This window comes from Ictalurus furcatus, chromosome 15, assembly GCF_023375685.1.
Source record: "Ictalurus furcatus strain D&B chromosome 15, Billie_1.0, whole genome shotgun sequence".
NCBI classification, from domain to species: Eukaryota; Metazoa; Chordata; class Actinopteri; order Siluriformes; family Ictaluridae; genus Ictalurus; species Ictalurus furcatus.
Genome location: NC_071269.1, coordinates 25,145,226 through 25,168,309, shown reverse-complemented (window position 1 = coordinate 25,168,309; position 23,084 = coordinate 25,145,226). Strand labels below are relative to the sequence as shown.

At 38.9% G+C, this 23,084-nt stretch overlaps 2 protein-coding genes across 2 annotated transcripts in view; both read right to left on the bottom strand.

Moving 5' to 3' along the window:
• The window catches only part of top1b (DNA topoisomerase Ib), a 30,350-nt gene extending 26,344 nt beyond the window's left edge, over window positions 1-4,006 (bottom strand). The window contains exons 1-2 of the mRNA XM_053643255.1: window positions 3,924-4,006; window positions 3,569-3,593 (exon numbers count right to left, since the gene is read on the bottom strand). Of these exons, the coding sequence (XP_053499230.1) occupies window positions 3,569-3,593; window positions 3,924-3,950 (52 nt within the window). The 5' untranslated portion in view covers window positions 3,951-4,006. The remainder of the gene's footprint in view (window positions 1-3,568; window positions 3,594-3,923) is intronic.
• A 230-nt stretch (window positions 4,007-4,236) lies between these two features.
• Window positions 4,237-22,128, bottom strand: zgc:114123 (uncharacterized protein LOC569174 homolog). The gene is made up of 13 exons (XM_053643705.1): window positions 20,735-22,128; window positions 18,730-18,964; window positions 17,734-17,859; window positions 16,617-16,679; window positions 16,309-16,511; window positions 15,878-15,887; window positions 15,257-15,453; window positions 14,859-15,091; window positions 11,898-12,268; window positions 10,060-10,127; window positions 9,943-9,970; window positions 8,781-8,908; window positions 4,237-8,482 (listed from the first exon to the last, which is right to left on the bottom strand). Exons 1-13 carry the CDS (start codon window positions 21,031-21,033, stop codon window positions 8,311-8,313), a joined length of 2,133 nt encoding a protein of 710 aa, XP_053499680.1. The 5' UTR covers window positions 21,034-22,128; the 3' UTR covers window positions 4,237-8,310.
• Window positions 22,129-23,084: the final 956 nt, after the last annotated feature.

The following is a 23,084-nucleotide window of genomic DNA, read 5'->3' as shown; positions in this document are numbered from 1 at the left end:
CACGGTTGTGTTTGATTCCGTACTTAAATGTTAGATTTTGTCTACAGACAAGAGAGTCCTTTACTGCAGTGATGATGCGAGCATGATGTCACTCCGACGTGTTGTACGCCACACGCAACGAGACCGTCATGGCAAACGTTTTAATTTCACAAAGCACAAACAACCATGACGACGATGAAGGTTCAGAAAGGATATTTATACTATAAAATGTTCCTCTAATGTCTGAAAGAGGGAGGAACCCAACGTCTGGACATGTAACAGCACTTTACCGTATCTTCATCTTATCACTCTGAACCATGAGAGAGCGGGACACTGCTGTTCCACTAAACACACACACACGGAAGCGAGGACAGATAAAGACTCAATCCGAAATGCAAACAAAGCTATAATTACATTTTCTAAATTCTGTCCTAGCGTTGCAGTCGCTACATCTGGAAGAGAACGTCTGCATCCACAGCGCAATGGGAACGTAACTAGAAGTGAGAGACGGCTAAAATGACCCCCCGCTACATGAGTAGAGAATGAACAGAGTTCTGACAAACCCGACAAAACACTCCGTGATCGTGTATTTGGATTTACAACTGCTGATTCCAGAATCTTTTCTCTACTTGTTTCAGCATGGCAAAACCGGTGGAAGTTTGTTTAGCGGTCGACGCAGAATCGGCGATTAATTAAACATCAAATGCAACTATAAATGGATAACGCACGATTCGTCATTCATTAATACGTAAACACTGCAACTGTTGGTAGATCACTGTGGTTTAAGAGGAATAAAACACCTCAGGACCGCTGTTACGGGAAAATGAAATCACCGTCAGGTGGTAATCGTGACTCTGCTTCAGCACACCACCCTCGAGTTGATTATTTTCCAATATCAGCGCAACACGGAGCGTTTTATTCCTCAATTAAGGCACGAATCACGTTAAGAACAACGACGTAATAAGCATAATCCACACATACGTGATGTGACGGCGTGAAAGACTGAACGCCGAGCGTGGTTAAGCGCAAGTTTACTTTTTAGTCATGAGATCAATGTTGATGTTCCTGACGAGTTTATCTCGTTTGCGATGCTGCCACACCTTCACAACGTGCGTATTTAAGAAGTAAAAGCAGTGCCCTTGCTAGCTACATTGTAAGACTCCTATATATATATATTTTTTTTATTTAAAAAAATAAGTTGCCTAGCAACTCTACCCCACTTAACGAGCGTACGAATCGTGTTCACGTTTCTGTCAGAAGCATGAATTTATTAATCTTTCGCACCTGTAGCAAATGTAACGCATCTTCTCCACCTCAGCACGCTTATTAACAAATCCAAACCCAAAATTATTCCTAACTGTCGTGTCCCTGCGCAATCCCTCCCGTCAATCTGGCATAGAGTACGAGACCAGGCGATCACGTTTTAACAGTAGTAGCCTGGACTGCTCAGGCAAAGGTGCCAATACTTTATCAGATTCCAAAACGCCACAGCTTAAACAGGAACATCGTCCGGTCACGTTTCTGTAATCTTCATGGAAAGAAACATCAAAAAAGTACACAGACGTATTCCATCGATATGTTTCACAACAATAAGGTTGTGAAGGTCTTGGGAGAGCTCTTTGCTTTCATCCATCATGAGATGTTTGTGTCACACCTTGGTAACGAAAAGCCTTTTTATAGACCATCAATTTACTAACCCCGCTGATATTAATTTGCACAGATAGGGGGTATAATTACTTACGGATTTCAGCTGGTTCCTTGCCTTACCTTTCCTTGGAGAACTGCTTTTTCTTAGCGTGTTCAATACTTTTTTCCCCCGTGTCATTCCACTTTATCACACATAACTTTACTTATGGACTGTAAAGTTGTGGATTCTTTATATTTCTGGATTTCTTGAGTGAATACCAAAGTCTGGTGAAAATTTCACGTGAATAACCTCACTGGAAACATATTTTACTGAAAAATAAAAATGTTGATACGTTAAATACTTATTTCCCCGGCTGTACACTCACTGGAGGTACCAACGATCTCGGCTACTGCCTTCCAAGCTTCGCGTTCCTTCGTAATGTCTACACGTTTAACACAAGTCATTTTTTTTACACGGACTAAAGTTGCGAGCGGCGAACTGAAGAAATTAACCGCTCCGATTCGTCGCCGCTTAACGTTTACGTACTCCTAAAGGAACGTTCAAGACGTGATCTTTGTTTTTAAGGTTATAAGATGAAACGGCGATTTCAAAAACCGTAAAGAAAGAGAAAACCACGTCTGCGACGATGACGGTGTGTTATTATTCAAGGTCAAATGTCATTTTAACAGTCGTGTAGTGCACTATGTAGGGTCTATAACGTTATGATGCTCCGCCCTATGAAGCGAGCGCATATAGTGAATTTCACATTCGCAATAAAAGCGAATTTCCAGACGTAAAACTCGATGAAATGGGCCTGAGCGGATCGTCATTGTCCGAAGAAAAGTTGATAAAAACTAACATAACATTATCCTTTTTATTGTAGTATGATTTTAGTCTATATGTGGGACTTTATTTGGATAAAATGATCAGCTAAATCTAAGGAAAATCTTCTCACAAAACCTTTGACCAAATTTGAAGATTTGCAGAAGTACAGCTCTCTCTCCAGCGGTGTATGCGGTGTAAACATGAATCAGAATGAGTTTTAAAACACCAAACTATCAGTCTATTAAGTGAAACTTCACACAAAAGGTACTTTATAGACTGTATTTTTTATATATATATATAAAATATACACACAATGAGGCACTGAATAAAGAAACATCCTCACTAAGGTTGTATATTCTGTATTATCTTTTCCTGTTCACCTCTATTCATGTGTACAAACAAATAAGTAAAGCTACATAGCTTCTAAACAGAGTTATATAAACTGAAAGGGTTTAAAAAGACAGACATTTAAAAAGCAAGCCATTTCCCCCTGCAGCGCCTCCATAACACAGCAAGCAGTGAGAGGCTCCGTCCCAAATCGCACACTACTCCACTAAATAGCACGCCACCTACACTAACCAAGTCAGGCTTATTGTGTTTTAACAGTATGTGAAATATTACAACAGACGACTAAGATTTTAGGCGTTGTCTCGGGTTTTCCCATGGAAGCATTTTTTATTAGAAAAAGCGACCCGGAAGCTTAGCTGACTAGCTAAGGGGATACGTATGGAGCGCACTACTTAGCAGAGGAGCACGCGGTTTGAGACACGGCTCATGGAAAGGAAAAGAAAATGGCGCAGAGACTAAGTCCTCAACCCCCCATTTGCGACTTTTAACACTAAATTAAGGCCGGTTAGAGTGATAAATGGACAAATCAACAGTCAGGATTGTAAAAATAATCTACGGGTCTATCAAAATAGCGATCTTAATTGAGAAATAATCGCTTTTAAAGTGTGTTTTTGAGCCCTCGTTTTGAACAATAGGCGGCTGTGAGTGAGGGTGAGGGGACTTAGTCTCTGGGACGCCATTTCGCTTCTCGAAAAACTAACAGTCTCACCGCCTTGGTCAAAGAAAAACGGACAAAAATAAGCATTAAAACGCGTCTAAAATGGACTTCTTGTTTCATTTCGCACTTACCATTTAGTCGAGAGCCAGACTCCACCTGCAAACACAGTTAATAAGTTGATTTTCTGGTTATTTTGATCTGTATATTATTACACAGAGCAGAAATCAAAAATGTCACCTACAACATGGATTCGACTGACATGAAAGCTTATCGAAGCCGGATTGCAATCTAAACATTTTATACTTCATTTCTGATCATTACAAGCTTAGGTTTTTTAACTCGAGTTTTTATTTATTTATTTAATTATTTATTTTTTAAACCCCCAGCTAAACATTTCAGGACCTGAAATCAGCTCCGAAGAAAAGGAAATAGATCCAAATTACAGTCAGCCCTGTAGAGTTTTAACGTGATTATAACGTGAATTACCTGGTGGTGTCCGTGATCTCCGGTCATTGTGCCGTGATTTCTTTCCGAGATCTCAGGAAGAGAAATAAAAGCGAGATAAACAGGAGAGTGAGGAAGAAAAAAAAAGAAGATGCCGGTATCGAAAAAAGCTCGGCAGAATTGAGACTTGAGCAATCGAGTCTCAGACACGAAGTCCTGCTTTCGTGATACTGCGCATGCGTAGAACAGTTCGATTCACCGAGTCGAATCTTTCAAACTCGGTCGGTGGAAGGGAATCGAATCACTGGAGTTTTGATTATTCAGCGTTAAAAGGTAGGAATTTTACTTCTAAAAATACACACTCGTGGCTTTGTACTTTTACATTCTTTACAAAAGTAGCGCGTTATGGTTATTAAATAAAGTTCCAGTTATGCAGCAATAATAATTGATGAAACTAGGACATTTACAATATTAGATAATGAAGAGCTAATAAGACGATTTGTTTGGTAAAAATCACGCATGACAAGGTCAAACAAAAACAAGATGACCTTACAAAATTTTCCAGAAGGTTAAATACGCAACCGTGATGTGCTTAGATTTCCTTCCAATCAATATGTGAAAGATTAACCTGTATATCTTAACAAATTAAAAATCATGTGAATTGCTCCAAATTTGTAAATGGGAAGCCATATTGGACAAAAACATGATTAAAAATGTCAAAATATTTTTTGAAAAATGGTCTTTAAAAAAAAAAAAATAAATAAAATAAATGTAACCTCAAACTTTTGATTCATCTTATGAATCGATTCGAGAGTCGTTCAAAAAGAACCGATTCTTTCTCGAATTGCATAGCAGTGTTGCCAGTTTGGTGGAGAGAGAGAAGAGGGAAAAAAAAGAAGAAAGAACTTGCACATGGCCAAGTTCAGACCAGTACAATTATTAAATAACCCACATAACCACATCATAAAGCAAACAGTACATACAATCCTAGATTAGTTACGGAGATTAAAGTTTATAGCTTTGTTTTTTTATTAAGTACTTTTGTTATATTATGTATTTATGTAGACTTGTAGCGTTAAATGTTTCACTAGTGTCTCATTTTGAAATCAAGCCGAGCGTCACATACAGAGAGATACTAGTATTATAATCAGTATTAATATTTCAAACTACAGAAATTCCTTATTAAAATTCATATAAATTGCCATATATCTATTTACAATATTACCAAAAACGTTGTCATGCTGTAATAAGACAATAATCAAATCAACGACATAATGGTGTGATGAAGCGGAGCTCCTGTTACCATCCTGAAGATGATTATTTTCCTATGACAGCACCTCCAAACGCGTTTTATTCCTCTTGTACCACAGCAATTCACCAGTGATTACAATTTTTAGGTACAGAAAGAACAGCAGATCCAAGTTTTATCCCATTTATGATTTTATTTACTGTTGTGGAGCGCCTGCGAGATGAGTTAGTTCCTGATCTCACTTATGTTATAGCAGCTATATAAACAGTCTCTCTCTGAGAAGGTAATAAGACCAAAATAAAAATAAAAATGTAGCTTACTGAGAAATCACGAAGTGTATTCTCTGTTCTGAATATGTTGGAAAACTTAAAACACAGATTTACCTCCGACTGTTCTGCTGACACTGGAGACACTGAAAATTTTCACCCCATCAACGATTACACACGTTTCCCCCCCCATCCGTTTATTTGGCACGTCCGCTGTACAAGTCCCTGTGAGTGAGCTGTTACTATAGAAACGATAATAGAGCAAGTGCATGAATATAATATTTCTGTTCTAGTAAATTATTCAACACCTTCTGACCAATCACAATCCAGAATTCCACAGTGGATAAGTATATATCTCATCTATCCATCTCTCCCCACAAATATTTCTATTACCTTATATAATATAATCTGATATTTTGTTTGTGAGCAAGCTAAAATGTGATAAGTTACAAAACATGGTTAAAATAGTGCGTTTATATAATTTTTAGTGTCTCGGTTTTGGTAAATTATTGAAGATGAGGTACCGGGTGGAGGAACGAGGTCACAAGCCGTAAGCGGTGTAATGTACGAGTTAAAAGGGTTTAACAAAATCCCCTTTAGTCTGCTGTCAAATAACATGTTTAGTAAGGACGTGAACCACAGACGTCAAGCTATGAAGCGTGTTCGGCTTCCCCGATATAACACCTAATTAATATTCTGTCAAAGAAAAACACTTTGAGGAACAAAAAAAAAAAAAAAACCATAATAAAAATTAGAATGAAAATGACCCGTATCACTAATCTTATAAAATCAGTTGCAGTTCTAGTTTCTTAAAATGTTAATATAACATTTATCATCTTTTATAAATGTATAGAGTGTCTATATACATTAGTTGTTAAGGAAATACAATTAATGTCCCTTTATTACAAACCCGTTTTTAAAAAAAAAGTAAAATAATTTAAAAAAAAAAAAAAAGGGTTCTATATAGCAAAAATAGTCACTTTCGAAATACATGGCTAACAGGAAATTGCATCATCGTACTTTAAAAGGACATTAGTTCATGAACAAGCTAGTTTTTCATTATTATTGATATTTTATAAAAGCACTACACTTGTTTCCCTGATTAATGCACCAGTGAAAAGGAATAACGGTTGATATTCATACTGGAATACTACACATTTTGAGATTAGTACTTAAATACTGAACTGAATTAAAGTTTAATGGGACAGTTCAGTCATAAATAAAAATGTATAAACCCCTTTAAATTTAAACCGTTTCACCTTCAAATAAGTAGACCGTGTTAGGATGAGCAAGCTTGCACGTAGATCTCCCTTTCCACAAACGTAGCCCTTAAATTATCCAAAAAAGAACCTTTAAAAGAACAACCCCACCCCCCAGCAGATTGAAGTTCGGTAGCTAAATGGTCAAATACATTTAGAACATACACTCCAAGTTTCATCTAGGGGTCTTTGTTGTCCCTCTTGGGGGAAACCCTTTAAAAGGTCATATGTAGAACTCTACAACAAAGTGTTTCCCTGTTGTTTTGGAAAGGGTTAGAAGTAGAACCCATATTTATCAAAAGGCTTCTAAAAGAACTGTTGAAGAACCCTTTTTCCAAGAGAGTGTACCAAGATACACTATGGACAAAAGTTTATGGACTCCTGACCATCACATGCATATGTGGTTCTTCCCAAAACTTTGTTGGAAGCATAATTGTATGGAATATCTTTGTATGCTGCAGCATTACAGTTTCCCTTAACCTGTTCCAGCATGACAATGCTCCTGGGTACAAAGCGAGCTCCATGAAGACATTGTGTGTTAAGGTTGGAAGAAGGTGGAAAAACTCGAGTGTCCTACACAGAGCCCTGACCGCAACCCCACCGGATACCTTTGGAATGTCGACTGCACCCCAGGACACCTCACCCAACATGACCTCGCTAACGCTCTTGTAGCTGAATGAACACAAATCCCCACAGCCACACCCCAAAATCTAGTGGATAGCCTTCCCAGAAGAGTGGAGGAGCTTATTATAAACAGCAGAGGGGGAATAAATCTGGGAAGAAGTGTCCACAAACTTTAGCTACACTATATGGCCAAAATGGTTCTAGATTAAGAGAAATTAATAATTTGGAGTTCTTCAGGGGACCTTTAAGGGTTCTTTGGTTGCCCCACTTGGGTTACAAGTAGAACACTTAAGGATACTTGGCTTCCTAATTATGCAAAGAACCCTTAAAGAACATTTGATCCACACACAAGAGGGTACCAAGTTCCAACGAGCGACTTGACGATCCACGTGCTCCATATTTTCCAAGATGGTCGCCTCCATAACCTTCCAGCATTCAGGAGCGTATTAAAGTTCAGTTCATGTTTATCGATTACAGGAAGTTCCACAGTGTTCCCAAACCAAAATCATTACATCAGAGTGACCTCACTGAATAGACACGTCAATTAAGATCGGTTCCACTTGATTGTTTTTGTCCTTGTTCTTCCAAAACATGAGCAGAACCCTCAACAAGAGAACACAGACAAGACACTGTCAAATATGAAAAAATCGAGTATTTATTTCCATTCTGATATTTAAAAATGCTATTTAAAAAAAAAAGTTAAATATTCTGTACAATGAGGACACTGTTAATATTAAATGCCACTGTGCTTTAGCAGCCAAGAACAAGAAAATCTAACAAATAAATAAACAAAAACAATAACAACAACAACGACGACACACCACAGTGACAGGTAGCTAAAGGAACAGTGTTTAAGAGGGCTTAAAAGCGCCAATATCAGACGTGGAAAAGGAAAAAACACAAAAATAAACCAAACAATTCTGCAGTGTCCTGCATTTGCAATACCGTTTGTTAATATACAAATAAAAAAGACTAGAAGAATCAAGAAGATGGAGAAGAGAGAGGAAAAAAAAAAAAAAAAAAAAAAAAGTTTAAATCTCTTGAGGAGCTTTAATTGTGAAAGGTGGCGCTGGTGAGTCGCACGCCTCCAGGAGAAGCCCCTGACATCCAACACACATGTCTTGATTATGCCAGTCTCTCATAGCCAGAGCGTGAGGAGCGACAGAACCAGACACGCGAGACGACGCCAGAACCAGAGGAACCCTGAACACCACAAGATTTACATTCATTCGTTCGCTCGTTCATTAAAAATCACTCGAAGAATACTCTGGTGTGGTTAAAGCTACAGTCGGTCTTTTTCAAACTCAATGAGATGTTCCAGATTGATTTTAATATACACCGAGTCACAAGTTTATCAGGTACACAAACATTCTTCAATTCAGTTCAGTTCATCCCATTCATGAGGTTTAAATCAGTGTATCCTAACAGGAAACCTCCCAAAGACAAGTATGTGCTGAAATTCCTGACTGGAGTTGTAAGGAAAAATGTATTCCTGACTCACCGGGAAGGATCCCACGACCATCGCTCGTTCCAGAACAGTCTCTGACTTTCCTCAGATTCTTTCTTCAACACGATCTTCTTAAAGAAGCTTATAGGAAGGTTGATGCACCATTTGAATGGTAGACGCAGCTTTGTTGCAAAAGACAAGACGCATACACACAAAAAAAATAAATAAAATAAAAAAAACCCCACACCACTTCAGTGAAACATATAACTCATGCAAATGTCATCAAGCAGCCAAGGCGTCATTCGGTTCTTTGGTTTTGGACTGGAGCTACGAGTATAACGAGTAAAGGAAGCCCATCTCGCTGAAAACCCACTGCAGAAAAGCATCAAACTGTAAATGTAAGAATCATTACGTTATTTGACCCAATGAGTTTATATTATATGTACCTGTTAGTTTTTACACAATGAAGTTTATTACCATCTACAATCACTTAGCCTGCAGCTTGGAGCTAAAATTCCAAATTCCAAAAAATAAAATCTGATTCGGGGCATAGATTCAGAGGGCGGAGTCCAGTTATCCAAGATGGCCACCTGTTTAACATTCCAGCGTTCGGAGACTGTTTCACGAAGCGACTTGAACAAACGAAGAGTAAGGTTTGAGTTGACAAAACCAAACAAATCCAACCCTGGTTCATTAAGGTTGACAGGTTTCATGACGCATAACGGGTTAACTTTCTCGGTCAACCCAGGTTTTAACCCTGAATCAATGTGTACTTGAGCAAGAAATTATTATTATTAACTATATTCTTGGAACCTTCTTGGTCTTCCAAGAATTTCGTGCAGGTTCGGCGTTGGATGCGTTGTTAACATTACGTCACGTGCTTGACGTGTGCTCCACGTCCCTCCCACTGGCCTCAGTGATTAGGAGTTGGTGCCAGGTCTGTGTTGCCAGTCAAGAAGTTAAATATAACGAACAAACTAAAGTCAGGAGAGGAAAATAGCGAGCACACACAAAGTAGAACTAGAGTACTGTACTAGAGTATTTACTCAAAACATACACAATTATACCGGTTATACCGTAAACTACTTAATAAAGTACAATTCCCGAGGCAAGGGTTACTCCATTACCACTAGGGCCTCCAAAACTAAAGAAGCAATCTTTAGACATCACACGTCTTGGCTGATCGAGTTCATTTGCGGTAAGAAAACCTACCTACCTCTAGACAACACTCTGGACACACAACCCTGTTGACAGACCATAAGAGAGATCATTAAAAACCCACAGAATTCGCCAGGCTAATGCTAAAATCAGACACAGGAAGGTGAAACCGTACCTATTGCACAGAGAGCAGAAGTTGTGCCAGGTGAAATACAAACTTCTTTTTGCACAACATGAACAAATCTGTGGAGGGGAAAAAAAAACAAAAACAAAAAAAAGAAAACACTTCCGTTTTACAATAAATGTAGTGTTGCTAATAAAAATAAATAAATAAAAATAAAAAAAAAAGTCACATTCCATCGAGCATTCTTACTTTTCCTACAGAAAATTGCTGGCCAAGCTAGTAGTAGATAAATATCTGCAATTATTTAGCATTAAAAATAAATTGTTCTATATTCAATAAAAGTATTTAACAAAGAGTTGAGTGGCAGAAAACTAAAATATCCGATTGAACGTATTAAAGCCCTTTACATTTCCCGGACGAGTACGGCTACAATTTCTAACCGCACGTTGTTCTCCGAGCTGCGACCCGATTGGTCGGGAGATTTTAAGATCACGCTACGTGAACACCCTTATTTCACCAAACCTGTAGGTTTACCCGTATTAGGTAACGGAACGAAATTTCCACAAACCAGAAGTTTGACTTGTCGCTCTTGAACACTGCTCGGTAGTGCACAAGGCAAGTGATCAAGTGTGTGTAGCGATTTTAAAACATTTAAAAGCAGTAAAATAAAAATTGAATGAAGCTGCATCTACAGAGCTTAATTCCTTGTTCTGTTTGTAGTCTGACTAATTTTACAATCATTTTAATAGAATTTATAAAATACAGTAAAATGCAGTACTGTGCATTAGAATGTAGGAGTTAAGAGTTCAGCCATACAGTCCCCTCTAAAAGTATTGGAACACCAAGGCTTCATTTGTTTGTGCTATACACTGAAGACAACACAAGACGATAGATCAGATTTTCAGCCTTCATTTCCTGATATTTTCATCTTGATATCTTAAAATCAACTTAGAACATGCAAAAGGTGACATCAGACCATCCAATTTTAGGTGAGCAAAAATATAAGACTACCTGTTCTTAAAGTAAATAACTTCATATTTGGCTGCAGATCCTTTGCTTGCAATAACTGTCTATGGTGAGTCTCCAGCTTTATGCAAAGTTTGTCTGTTTAATGTCAGGTTGTTATTACACCAGTGGTTTTTTTTTTTTTTTCCCTTTTTCAAGACCAACAGTTCCAAATTGTTGCAATGGCCCGGATAGCGGATGGCTGAGAAGCTTTTCTCAGCTTCAAAATGGCTGGCTTTTCTCCCATAGACAGCTCTCTGATCTTCATGTTGGTTTATCCATTTTAACAACAAATGCAGCAGGAAAACCTAGGGCTCAGAACAATCGCTGGTCATAAGATGACCAAGTTTATCTAAAACAAACCAAAAAAAAAACGAAAAACATTTTAAAAGAGGCATTGAGCTGTTTAGGAGTCAACTCTTATCGGTGAGACGAGTCAAACGACTCGCTGAAAAGAGTCGGAATTCCCATCACTAACAGCCACGCTGGGGGAAAAAAAAAAAAAAAAAAAAAAAAAAAGGGTCCTTGTACGTGGGAATGTGACCAAATCAGCTTTTATGGTAAATGTTTCGGCATTTCCTGACATCGCGTAAACTATTCAAATAGCACGTTTAGTTTGAATTTCATAATCTCAAACTGATTCACATGTTCAAGATGAAAAGAACTTAAGCTACAAATACTATAGAAGTATAAATATATAAAATCAGTGGGAATGAGCCCAAGTTACAAATAGTATACGAACAAGTGCAAATATGAGAAGGTAAACAAATCTGAATTTCAACACCAGGGGCACTTTAAAGTTGATTTGAGTTTAACCTTCTCTATAAAAGAGAAGTCTGAACACTGACCTGATATGAAATCACCCCCCCCCCCACCCGACTCACCCGCCAGTTCCCGTACGGATCACACGACAACTTCCCCTCCTTCCTGTAGTGTGTTTTGATGACATCAGCAATCGTTGTGGGAACAGAAACTTTATTCTTCAATGCCTTTCCAAAAAAAACAAAACAAAACAAAAAAACCCCACAATCAACTATCTTGAAGTCTTCTTTAAAAAAACAAAAAAAACAAAAAACAAAAAACACCCCACACGTTGAAGGTTCTTCACTTACGAGCTGGCGAACCTCCGGGTTGCTGGGCAAGGATTGTGCACGCCGTTTTCCTCGGGAAAGCCTGCACCCTTCGGACAGACTCAGTGGTGTGGAGGAGAGAGCAGGAAAGAAGCTCAGATTCCTCACAGATGAACCTGCTGAAGCACATCACAGCACGATCAGATCTGGACCTGAGGCGACACCTTAGTCTGCGGTTACAGGTTTAACTTTTTGATTGCACGATCCAAGATGTGTGATGAGCATTAAATCAACAGTACACCCTTAGGGGAAAAAAAGAAGTCAATAAATTAACGCGGATCATAGATCATCATTTTTTGAGGACTGATGCTGCAACTTGTAATTCTCCACATACAACCGGTAAGAGGTCACAGAAAGTGTCCCAACTTCATAATTTCAACTACCAGCTCCGTCCATCGCTGGGAGCCAAGAGAGCAAAACTGGCCCTTCTCTCTGGGTGGGAGGGGCATGCTCTCTCTACCCCGTCAATCACAGCAACTCTAACCAATCCTAGCAGTCCATGCTCTCATGCACAGTATGTGGAAGAGGGCAGATAGCGCTTTCCAGCGAGTGCGTTACCCTGTAATGAAGATGTTTAGGAGTACAGTACAGTCAGAGAAGGTTTGACACAGAACCTTGTAAGGAACCCCTTCGAGAACCGACGTACATGGCCAGGAGATATTTACAATTTATTTCAATGAAACACTACAAGGTGACGAGGATAAACTAGCAAGCCGTTAACGTTGTGTTATTTGGTGAAACGAGGCTAAAAGTTAACATCCACAAACAGCTCGACAATTAAATTATTAGCGTTGAGCAATGCAGTAGATCTCATTTCATTTGATTAGTGGCATATTAAATAATAACATGGGGCAAACACACACAGTACAGTAGATAGACAAGTACATTCATGGCTTGGCTCCCCCCCCCCAGATCTATAATGCTGTACTGGGATCATGGTTTAACAAATTATAACCCCTTTATTTTATTTATTTATTTTTTTAAAATGTAAAACCCAATAAACTCATGGTTCCATCATCAGTCCTTTTGTGTAATTTGTACTTTGATTGGACAGCGTGTGCTCAGATGTACGGATACCAAAAACGAAACCGTATCTCGATGTGCCGTCATTCTTGAAAGTAAGGGGCGGGGCTTACCCATGCTAACACGTATACCAACCGCTCTGAATGTTAGACAAGTTCGAATTCAGGTTTTAATTTAATTTTCAGCTATTTAATTTGAATATTGTGTTGGAAATGCAAGGAGTTGTTATTCTGTATTCGTGTCCGTTTTCTTTTTTCCCCCCCTTGTTATTTACCTCCATCTCATTATTTCATCATTTTAATATAGCCCCGCCTACTTTAAACCAGCCAGGGCAAAATAGGAGGAAATTTATTTTATTTTTTTGACAAACTGCTCGAGAGAAAAGATGAACACTAGCTGTGTTTCCATCCAAGTTGCAAATTTAACTTGGAAGATCACACAAAACATCGGCGAATTAAGCACCGTGTATAACGTTATACCTACAGAGCCGGTGAAAAACACGATTCCTGTTTCTCTCATTTAAGAACTCAGTTCAAGTCTTGTTGAGGTTTTTTGAATGTTCAAAAAAAAAAAAAAAAAAAAAAAAACCCATTTAAGATGCAGTAACATTTCCAACAAGAACAATTAATTTAACTTACTCTGTAATCAAGGTCCTGCATGTATTACCCATAATGCACTTATACGACATGCATTTAAAAGAACACCAGGATAGTAAAGGAGCATTTCCAACCAGTGTTTAACGCAATATCACAAAATATATATGTTCATGGAAATGTGGCTACATAGCTCGATCTTTTGTGGTAGTAACGCGAACTGAAACGCTCGAAGAAATTAGAAGTTAAACCAAAGTGAACGGCTTGATTTACCTGTATAACTGTCCTCTTGTGGAGAAGAACCATCTTTACACCTCGTTTCCTAATTTAAAAACAAAACAATCCACAGGGTTAGTTAATGGTAAAGATACTTAAACAAAAAAAAACCAAAAACAAGCTGTGTTCTGCCCTTACTCGGCATGGTGCCCCCTCCTGGCTGGAGCTGTGAACTGCATTCAGAAGAAAGGACACGTCTTTGTTAGTATCTTCACAGACGGACGTCAGGGATTTCACAGGTGACGTGCCGTCGTCCACCGAGTGAGACGGAGATCCGGTTTCTACAGATCAAATTAAAAACATTATTCCCGGTTTTCGTCATTTAAGGAGTTCAGTTCAGGTCTCGTTAGGGTAGGTTCCGAAACGCCAGAAAATTTTTGTTGGAATCAAGGCCCTGCATGCATTACCCATAATGCAAACTTATCCAACATACATTTTAAAAGGAACACAGGCCTACATAATGCTGCATTCAACTCGGACGTGGAAAGAGTCGTAACTCAGAATTACGCCATTTCAGAAGTCCCTGTATTCAATGGTCAAAATTGGAGGGGGGAGGGGGCGTGATGGACATGTTCCTCCTTAAAACAGTGAGTCGTAGAGTCAGGGTTATAAATTGAACAAGCGAACACATCTGCACGTTATCCGATCTAGAAAACGTTTTACAAAATGCTACCGGGTTCACCGTTCATGCCGTGAGCAGCCATGTTGATTCGACCTCACTTGCTGAACTCGGGGTCTAGGGGATCATCCCAGAGTTTCCTACTAGGAATTCCCAGTTGGGTTTTCCTAGTCAGAGGTCTGAAATTCCGAGTTACGAGCTTTTAGTCAAACGCAGCATGAGAGACAGAGATGGGGACAGATACACAGACACGAACAACCGGACCTTTGCGTGGCCTTCTCCTTTGACACGAGGACAGGAGCTTCACCGGGTCAGTGGAGCGGATTTCCTGCATCAGCAGTTCGTGCAGACTGACCTCGTGCTTCTGGTTCTGGACTCTCGGTTTAAGCTTCCGCTCCGACACCTGAGCGACAGGGAGACACTTCAGGAATAATGGAAATCAAGTTTTCCACCACAGTGCGAGTTTACCGGATGGACCTCTATACAGAATAAATAGAGCTCAGAACACTTCACGCTCGCGAACAGAAGGTTGCGAGTTCAAATTCCAGAACCGTGTCAGAAATATGCACTTTGGATAAAATGTGAATTTATTAGTACCAGACTACACCATCAAAAAAAAAAAAAAAAAGGTCCAGAAACTGACCGGCCGCAGTTTAGGCCCCGACCGTATAACGTCCAGCAGCGCTTGATAAGGATCGGCTCCTCGCTCTGTACCACCGTTCTCCAACACCTTCACGCAACAACAATATTCATTCAAATACTTCCACTGTGTACAAAGTGTGATAAGTGAGAAATAAAACTACACAAAATTCATATTCAGTTCATATTCCAGCAGGGGCGATACAAGGAACACAAAAAAAAAAAAAAAAGAAAAGAAAATTTACAAAAACCCCGTCTTGGTGCTCTTTTAGGGAGAGATATAAAAAATAAATAAATAAAGATCAATAAGTAAAAATATTATTTAGGATTTTATAAGAAAGGCACATGGTAGTGTTTAAAAAAAGACCAAAAAAAAAATTTTAATCGAGTCCCTACAGCTACTGAAGGGAAAATTAGATCGGATTGCAGTTTTCAGATTGCGACACATCTTAAGATACTATAAAAATACACAAGAGTGCGGTGGTTTTTCAGCGTCCATGTAGGACGTTGTTTTAAAGCGGCAGTTCGTAAGTTTAGCAGGAAATTAACTGATACTGAAACCTGGAGCATCAGTGGATACAGACCCCGCCCCATCTGATACATTGGGTTTTTTGAAAACTACCAAGCTTTAAAAGTTAGTCACTCTGCATTGTAAATATAATACATTTAATGTAGTATAAAGAACAAATAATAAAATAAAATCCAGTCCTAACTAAAAGTAAAGTCTGGTTACATGTAAACAAGCTGCAAAAATAAATCTTTTCCAATTCCAATTGTTTGTCACAGGATCGGATATCCGATACGTTTTCTCCGATATCCGATCCAACGTTTGGTTTTTTTTTTTTTGGCTGGTGTCAACCCGATACCGATAACGGGTATCAGATCGGTGTCCTCTCTATTAATTAATCATTCTAAATTTCTTCATTTTAAAAATGGTTTGCGTTTCTAAACCTCTAATATGAATTCCTTCACGCTGTGCGCTCTCGGAAAGTGAAAGCCGGTGGACGCTTTTTACAAGAACCCAAAAACACCGCAGCGCTGCAACATGACCTTCACTTTGCGCAGCGTGTAGCGTCTGAGCTGGATGTCCTGCAGGAGCTGGCTGAAAGGAGACGTGTCCACAGAGGGCAGAGGGACGCCGGTGTTCACTTTGTCCCTCGGAGGGTGCAGGACAACGCCTCTGCTCAACTCGTCAATCAGGTGCTTCCACGTGAACCCCTGCGCGTCATTGAACACAGCGCAGTGATGTACAGATCTACTTCCTGAATTAAAGAGTTCCCAAAAAAATCACAAAGCATAATTTTTCTATGAATCTTTCCTCACCCAGTTAGTCGTCATATCCGGCACCAGACTGTTCTCCGATTCCACGATCAGTTTCTGCAGATTCTGTTGGAAAACACAGTGTTTAACTTCTGCTGTTCAGTGTTCAACCACTGCGTCGTGCTGTTACTGGAAAATAGATCAACGACGGGCTAGCGTGCCGTGATGAAGTACTTGGAGTCAGCGCTATCAGCAAGTCATGGATCGGTTCGTTCCTCTTAAACTACGGCAATTCTACCAACGATTCCAATTCTCTATTTATTAAAGAATGAGGTTCGTCACCCGTTTATATTTGCACTTAAATAAATAACTTCCATTCATCACGTTATCAAAAACCCACAACGAAGCGTAAAACTCCTCCATCCTGAACACCCAAAGCACCGACCCTGGAGACCCCTTCCATAAAATGTTAAGTGAACACGTGTCCTTACAGAAAACTTGATCGATCACGCTTGCTTTTTTTTTTTTATTTTATTTTTTTAAATAAACGTGGATACGTATTCTTCATAAAGATTTTTTTTAATTATTGCCGATTGTTAATCATATACTGATTGGTTCAACTGAAGTAAAAAGGGGTATTAAACTATAAAAACCACCACATGCGATATAAATTAGTCCGAATTAGCATTATGCAAAGTTTAAAATGACGCCCTGACCTCAGTCGTTTTACTTTAAACAATGTGCGCATACGTTCATACACTGAAATAAAACCAAGGCCATGTTATAGATCAAATATACCTCCAGAGTTAGATTTAGTAAGCTACATCAGTGGTTTTCAAAGTGAGGGCCGCCAGGGGGCGCCTCAACAATTTGGTGTGAAAAATAAATTCTCACTCTCAGACAACCCCACACACACACACACACACACAATCAATTCCTAATGTAAAGATGTAATTATTAATAAAAAAAATAAATAAAAAGGGGGATATATTCAGAAGTCTGTATTTTTAATGGGTTTTAAAGACATCTTGCAAAAAGGGGGGCCTCGGGTCAAACGTTAATGCCATTTTTGGGGGCCTTGCCCTGGAAAAGTTTGGGAACCCCTGGGCAACACAATGCTAAACTCCGATGAAACACTCCACAACAGTGTGTTCAGATCTTTAACCGAACCGTTCCTCACCTCCTGGGTGTGCTGGATGATCTGCAGGTAGTTGCAGAGCTCGACGGTGTGAGAGTAAAGCGTAGCGCAGACGCTCCTGTAATGCTGCGTCGCCTGACTCGGGTTATAAAGGCGCTCTTCACAAACCTGCACGGGGACCAAGAGTGTTTAACGAAACGTTAACGTTACTGTATGTGGAACTGGACTACAGAAAAAAAATTAGTTACCGCACAAGCAAATAAACCTCAGGAGACAAGAATTACATACAGTAGCTACGTAAGGGATAAGACACTACAGGAAAATAATCGATCATCAACGGGATGGTGTGATGAAGTGGAGCTCCTGTTACCGTTCTGATGCGTTTTATTCTACAGGGGTTTGGCAACGATGACAATTTTCTATTTTTTAAAGAATGATGGGCTATGATTTTATCCATTTATAGTTACGTTTAACGCCCGTGAAACAAGATGGCTCCTGTTCTCAGTTCTGTTTGAGCAGCCAGTTCACTCGCTTTCGAAATTAAGACTTATCTTAATTTTTTTTATTGTTATTTATTTATTTTTAAGAATCGCAGCTTGTCATGTTACTGAGAAAACACAAAGCATAAACGCCACTGTCTTGAAGACGGACAAAAGCTACAGCTTTACCCATGATTGTCACAAAGCACTGACACTGGAGACTCCTTCCATAAAGTGTTAAGTGACAGAAAACGTCACTATATGAAGGATCGCACACATTATTTTTAATCCGTTCGTGTCACAAGTACAAGTCCCAGCGAATGAACCGTTACTATAGAAACCATAACGTATTGGAACGAGCGAATTTCCTTAAACCTGCGATTTGCAGCCGCACATCCAGATTCCGACCAATCAGAACCGAGAAGTCAACAACACCGTAGTGTAAAAGTGAATATTAGCCAAGTCAAGAAGGAAGAGGAGAAGAACAACAAAAAAAGCCCCAAAGTTAGAAAGGATAGATGGCTTAAAAGATGATAAGGTTTTAAACCATTATCTGTACCTGCAGGACCTCGGAGATGGTGCATATGGTCTGGAGACTGCGTTCTGCGCCCAGCCGGAGGTCCACCTTGGTCATCTGATCCACCAGCAGCTCCAGCGTCTCATCCAGTTCTCGCTCTACGTCTGCACCGAGGCCCCAGTCCAGGCACGAGTACATCAGACGACCCACGTAGTCTACAGTCTGAATTAAAAAGAGCCACACTGCTAACCCTGAGTGTTTCAGGCAGGATGCGAATATTCATGAGGTTAAACCTGATGCTTACCTGAGCCTCGGTCTCGATTACAAACTGGCGTTCTGCTCCGAGAGAAGAAACGAGAGGGAGCGAGAGGGAAAAGCATGACAAGGTGAGTGGCGTGGAGAAAGATCACAGGACTTGAATATCTTCAACATACACAATATGCCTCAGCAGATTTCTCTTGACTGAGGCTTTAATAACAAAATCACCAAAACACATCGTGTTTTCATTGCAAACTTCTCACGTAATGAGGAAAAAGGATAAATTAATCCACTGGTACAAAAAAACAAAAAAAAAAAAAAAAAAAAAAAAAAAAAAGGAGTAGTGCAGATTATGAAATTTAAAAATAAATGTAAAAAAATTTAAAAAGATAAAGTAATAAATAGTAATTTTTATTACTATAATTTGTTATATTAATCTTATGATTATTTTTATTTTAATAAAATTATTTATTACTAAAAAGTAATAAAAAAATAAAATATAAAGCACCATCATCATATCACGGCCAACATCTGATCATATCACGATTATTATTTTTTTAACAGTGCAGCTTTATTGTGACCATTGTTTACAAGAAACGTTATCCTTAAAACATTTAATGGCTCAAATTTTATTTGTTTATTTCTTTTTTAAAAAGGGATCAATGTAAATCCATCTGCGGATATCTGCAAGGCTGCTTGGTGACAAGGTGCACTGTTACGATCACTTTATAAATAAAATAAAACAGAACTAAATTGAATTAAATTGCTAGAAGCAGCAAACGGGTTAACTCATGGCTTCCTACAACTGAAGACTCTGATGATAATCCTCCGATGATAATCCTCCAAAGATAATCCTCCAATGATAATCCTCCAATGATAATCCTCCAATGATCCCCAAGTTTAAGATTTTTTTAATGGTTTATTCCGATACTGCAGACACAAGGGGACGACTTAAAGGTTTCCTTCACTTTTAATAATGCATTACTTAGATGTGATTTTTCTGCTAGTTAATTAATTTCTACAGATAGAAGTCAGTCATCAGAAATCTTTTCCCTGGACTCCTGAATGAAAACATTCGGACGCAAGTGTAAATTCTAACTCCTTAGAAGTGCTACAACTGTGGCTCTTCAAGCACTTTACCATACAGGTACCGTACACAAGTCATTTCTATAGTACCCGCTCGTTCTCAGGGACGTGTACAGCACACAGGTCACAGACTCACGTAAAAATGAGTATAAAGTCATGGGGTGGAGAAAATGTCTGTAAAGAGAAAGGTGTTTATTTAACATTCAGGGAAGGAGTCTCCAGTGTAAAACTGGAACTTTACATTTTCAGGATAAAAGGAGTTTACGATTCGTGGGGCTTTTTTTTTGGCACAGACACAGGGGTGAGACAGACAGACAGACAGACAGACAGACAGGCAGGCAGGCGAGATACAGATGACAGACGAGACACAGACAGAGACAAGGAGACACAGACAAGACACAGACAAGACACAGACAAGACACAGACAAGACACAGACAAGACAAGTAAGAGAGAGGGAAGACAGATAGAATAAAAAAAAGAGAGGCTGGTGAGGGGAACTGTTTATAGCTGCTATAACATAAGTGAGAACAGGAACTAACTTGTGTCAGGAGTGTCCCACAGCATTAAAAGTAACTATAAATGGATAAATAGTACAACACATTGTTGTTTAATAGATCAAATTAACTAGTGCTGGGAACTTGCTGTGGTGTAAGATGAAATCAAACAATTCAGGATGGCGATAGAGACTCCATTCCGTCACACCGCCCCAGTTCCCCGAGAGAACGCGGAAACCTGGACATCTTACCCACTTTGCCGTGCTCGATCCTCAGAGAGATGTTACCATCCGAGGAGAGGAAAATCCCCTCCGGTCCCGGGAGCCTGAAACCTTTCCATGAGCCGTAAGTTTGACCATCGTTCAGGCTGAAGTTCCTCTCCAGCAGCGAGCAGAGCTGATAGCAAAGCGCCCAGGCCTGCTCCTCACACACCGGCTGGTCATGTACAGAGAGGATGCTCCTCAGGGAGAGCTGGCAGCTTCTTGGAGGAAACACGGCCTGCTCCATCACCTCCAACTCATTAATAACAACGATCGATAATCTTAACTTCAGACCGGGACAGAAACGGTAGATTAATCACAACGACTGAAAACACAGGCTACTGGAACCTCCTCAGACTTAAGAGTGCTTCTGCTTGTCTCCTCCAGCACTCTCGCTTCATCACCTGACTTCTTAATGAGTTAACGAGATAATTCAGGTGTGCTGGAGCAGGTAGGCGTGTCAGAGGCACATGGATTACCTGAGAACTTGTAAACAGGTTTAAAAATACATTTAAAAAACCCCATTAACTATAATATTAAAGAATATTTACACGCTGTTCTGTCAATAAATTGTTAGCTTTATGTGTTTATTTCTTTATTTTTTAGAATATATGATAATGACAAAATGTCAATTTGATTAAAGAATTAAAGGAATAGAGAATGATGTGGTGATGTGATGAAGCGGCGTTACTGTTACCACCCAGACGCTGATGATTTTCCTATAACAGCAGTGTTTTATTCCACTTGTATCACAGCAGTTTGCCAAGGCTTGCAATTTTTTTCAGTTTATTAATGAACCCGTTTTAAACCATTTATAGTTACGTTCCTAATATTTAAGAGTATACAAAGACAAAGACAGATGTTTCTATTTAGCCTTCGCAAGTTACAAACCAATCAAAGCAATTTATTCAACGATCTTTATTTACTGAAGAAAACAATTGTCAAACTTTTTATCCGTTTATGACTGCATTGTGGAAAGTCTGTGAAACAAGTTCAACATCCGTCAGTTCCTATATTTTCTTCTTCTTCTTTTTAATAGCACGTAAATGCTTGACGTGTGTAGTTGGTGATGAAATACTGTGTGGATTTTCAACAAGACCTTTCCTAATTAAAATGATATTTATGTTTAGTTTCCTACACACTTCTGAGAGTTATATTTGCACACGCTTTTCATGCTTACAACACTGAGTCTGTATATACACACACTGATTCAAAGTTCTTTGCATTTTACATTTAATATTAACATTTTATTGCCCTAAAGACATTTATGGTTGATATATTTATATATATATTTTTCTCTCTCTCTCTCTATATATATATATATACATACATATCTATATACATACATATATACACACATCTCTCTCTCTCTATATATATACACACCTATCTCTCTCTCCCTCTATATATATACACACATCTCTCTCTCTCTCTATATATATATATACACACACATCGCTCTCTCTCTCTCTATATATATATATATATACACACACATCGCTCTCTCTCTCTCTCTCTCTCTCTATATATATATACACACATTTCTCTCTCTCTATATACACACATATCTCTCTCTCCCTCTATATATATACACACATATCTCTCTCTCTATATATATACACACATCTCTCTCTCTCTCTCTATATATATATACACACATCGCTCTCTCTCTCTATATACACACATATCTCTCTCTCTCTCTCTATATATATATATACACACATCGCTCTCTCTCTCTATATACACACATCTCTCTCTCTATATATATATACACACATCGCTCTCTCTCTCTCTCTCTCTATATATATATATACACATTGCTCTCTCTCTATATACACACATATCTCTCTCTATATATATATATACACACATCGTTCTCTCTCTCTCTATATATATATACACACACCGCTCTCTCTGTATATACACACATATCTCTCTCTCTCTCTCTCTCTCTATATATATATATACACACACACACACACACACACATCACTCTCTCTCTCTCTATATACACACATCGCTCTCTCTCTCTATATACACACATCGTTCTCTCTCTCTCTCTCTATATATATATACACACATATCTCTCTCTCTCTCTCTATATATATACACACACACACACATCGCTCTCTCTCTCTCTATATATATATATATACACACACACACACACACATCGCTCTCTCTCTCTCTCTCTCTCTCTATATATATATATACACACACACACACATCTCTCTCTCTCTCTCTATATATATATATATACATACACACACACATGTCCAAAATATATCTTCCCACAGC

What these genes read in the sequence shown, in the direction of transcription:
- zgc:114123 (XM_053643705.1), bottom strand. Translation starts at nt 21,033, where the DNA reads ATGGAGCAGGCCGTGTTTCCTCCAAGAAGCTGCCAGCTCTCCCTGAGG. An exon ending in CCATCTCCGAGGTCCTGCAG is followed by an intron (nt 17,860 to 18,729) that starts GTACAGATAATG and finishes GTCCCCGTGCAG; the next exon opens with GTTTGTGAAGAGCGCCTTTA. An exon ending in TTTTTTTTTTTGATGGTGTA is followed by an intron (nt 15,092 to 15,256) that starts GTCTGGTACTAA and finishes GAAAACTTGATT; the next exon opens with TCCATTATTCCTGAAGTGTC.